This window comes from Stegastes partitus, unplaced genomic scaffold (assembly GCF_000690725.1).
Source record: "Stegastes partitus isolate 25-593 unplaced genomic scaffold, Stegastes_partitus-1.0.2 Scaffold1318, whole genome shotgun sequence".
Lineage (NCBI taxonomy): Eukaryota > Metazoa > Chordata > Actinopteri > Pomacentridae > Stegastes > Stegastes partitus.
Window position 1 is genome coordinate 55,601 of NW_007579049.1, and position 1,971 is coordinate 57,571.

At 51.7% G+C, this 1,971-nt stretch overlaps 1 protein-coding gene across 1 annotated transcript in view; it reads right to left on the reverse strand.

The window, feature by feature from the left end:
* The window catches only part of rnpepl1 (arginyl aminopeptidase like 1), a 10,050-nt gene that overhangs the window by 2,145 nt on the left and 5,934 nt on the right, over positions 1–1,971 (reverse strand). The window contains exons 6-11 of the mRNA XM_008298453.1: positions 1,923–1,943; positions 1,646–1,759; positions 1,441–1,553; positions 1,081–1,189; positions 769–996; positions 325–530 (exon numbers count right to left, since the gene is read on the reverse strand). Of these exons, the coding sequence (XP_008296675.1) occupies positions 325–530; positions 769–996; positions 1,081–1,189; positions 1,441–1,553; positions 1,646–1,759; positions 1,923–1,943 (791 nt within the window). The remainder of the gene's footprint in view (positions 1–324; positions 531–768; positions 997–1,080; positions 1,190–1,440; positions 1,554–1,645; positions 1,760–1,922; positions 1,944–1,971) is intronic.

Here is a 1,971-nt window from a genome sequence, read left to right on the forward strand (position 1 = left end):
GACACAAACTGGCCACAGAGAGACAAAAGCAAACAGCAGAGGATGCCAGATGAACATAAACAGAAGGTGATTCAAAGCAAACAGAACCACCTCTTCAGCACAAACGGGCCACAAAGACGCTCCAATAAACTCACATGCAAAATGAGCACAAAGAAACACAGAATAAGAGATTAAAACGGCTCAAACAGACGCAAAACGAAAACAAACAGATGCAAAATGAGCACAACGTAACAAAGACAAAGACGCAAAAACTCCCAGAACCACTTTCAGAGATCCACCACCAGTCTGCTCCGGGTCTGTTCTGTTCACTTCAGCAGAACATCAGAGGTCCAGATGACTGAATCTGCTGTATGTAGACGAACATGTGTGATGGACGCTGGTTCTTACGTGTTTGTGCAGGAAGGCTCGGACTCGCGGCAGGTCGGGGTAGAACGTGTTCCTCACCACCATCTGCAGCCAGCGGATCTGGACCTCAGCGTTCAGACCGTCGAACAGCGACGAGTAGGAACCCGACAGACTCACCATCACATCTGAGACACACAGACAATCGATGATCAATAAATCTAATTAAACACGGACAACTCAGGAAGCTGTGGAGGGCTACGTATAGCTGTGTACGTATGGTGGTAGAAGTACTGGTGGGATGAGTACGGAGGTGGAGGTGTAACCATGGTGATGTATGTATGGTGGTGTACATGCAGAGGTGTACATACTGCGTTTTAGGGGTGAAGTTGTGTACATATAAGACGTGTATATGAAACAGTGTACCGTGAGGCAGCGGCGAGTGGTCCAACATGCGGTCCAGGAACAGGACGATCTGGAAGGTGCTCCAGGCTGAGAGGTCAAAGGTGGAGAGCGTCTGCAGGTCGGGGGGGTCGGAGCTCCTCCACAGCTCACACAGGTCCTGGACGGGTCGGATCAGAGCGCCGCCCGCCGACAGGTCCGGCTCGTACGGAGGAGGTCCACAGCCGCTCAGCCAGCGCTCGAACTCCAGACCTGAGGACAAACACACAGGAAGTGATGTCACAGAGGGGGAGGGGTCACCGGGGCCCGACTCAGTGGGTGGAAACGAGTCCAGACCTTCTCTCTGAGCGACGGCGGCGTCCTTCAGCTCCGGGAAGTAACCCAGGAAGTAGTCGATGAGGTCCTGGGCCACCACGCTCTTAAACTTGAACTCTGAGATGTAGTCCTGGAAACACAAACACAAACACACACAGACACACACAGACACACACACAGACGGAGGGTGTGTGATGCTCATGTAAAGCATGATGTCGTGTTTCTGTGTCACAACCAAATTTATGGAAATATCAGCTGCAGTCGACGGTTCTGACCAGAAGTATCTGAGGAACACTCGTGTACCTGTTTACATATTTGTATATATTCATACATGTATGTATGTAAGTTTATGTGTGTGTGTACTCGTGTGTGTGTTCTGACCCTGAGGAAGCAGTCGAAGCGCCGCACGTCTCCACACAGCTCAGACAGGTAGGACACGAAGCAGAAGCCTTTCTCGTAGGTGAACAGGTTCATCAGAGTGCTGGGGTTCACACCTGGAGGGGGAGGGGCAGGAAACGCTCAGGTGACCTCACCTGTATCACACCTGGTTGTATCTGTGTGTGTGTGTGTGTGTGTGTGAGGTTACCTGGCTCAAACTTGACCTGCAGTTTGCTCACTGGGTTGTTGTCTCCAAGGAGACGCAGCTGTCTGTGGAGGGCGTCCAATCGTACGACGGTTTCCAGGCAGGTGAACGCCTCACCTGGAGACGGGAAAGGGAGGGGGAGGGGGAGGGGGAGAGGGAGAGGGAGGAGTCTTACTGCTTCAGCTGTGACACGTTAGACGGTCGACAGTGTGTGGACGATAGCAGCGCTAGCATCGTAGCAGCAGTACGCTAGGATCAGTAGGATTATCAGAAGTACTACTGCAGGCCTCAGTGGTGATAATATCATAATAATAGTTGTACTATTTCAC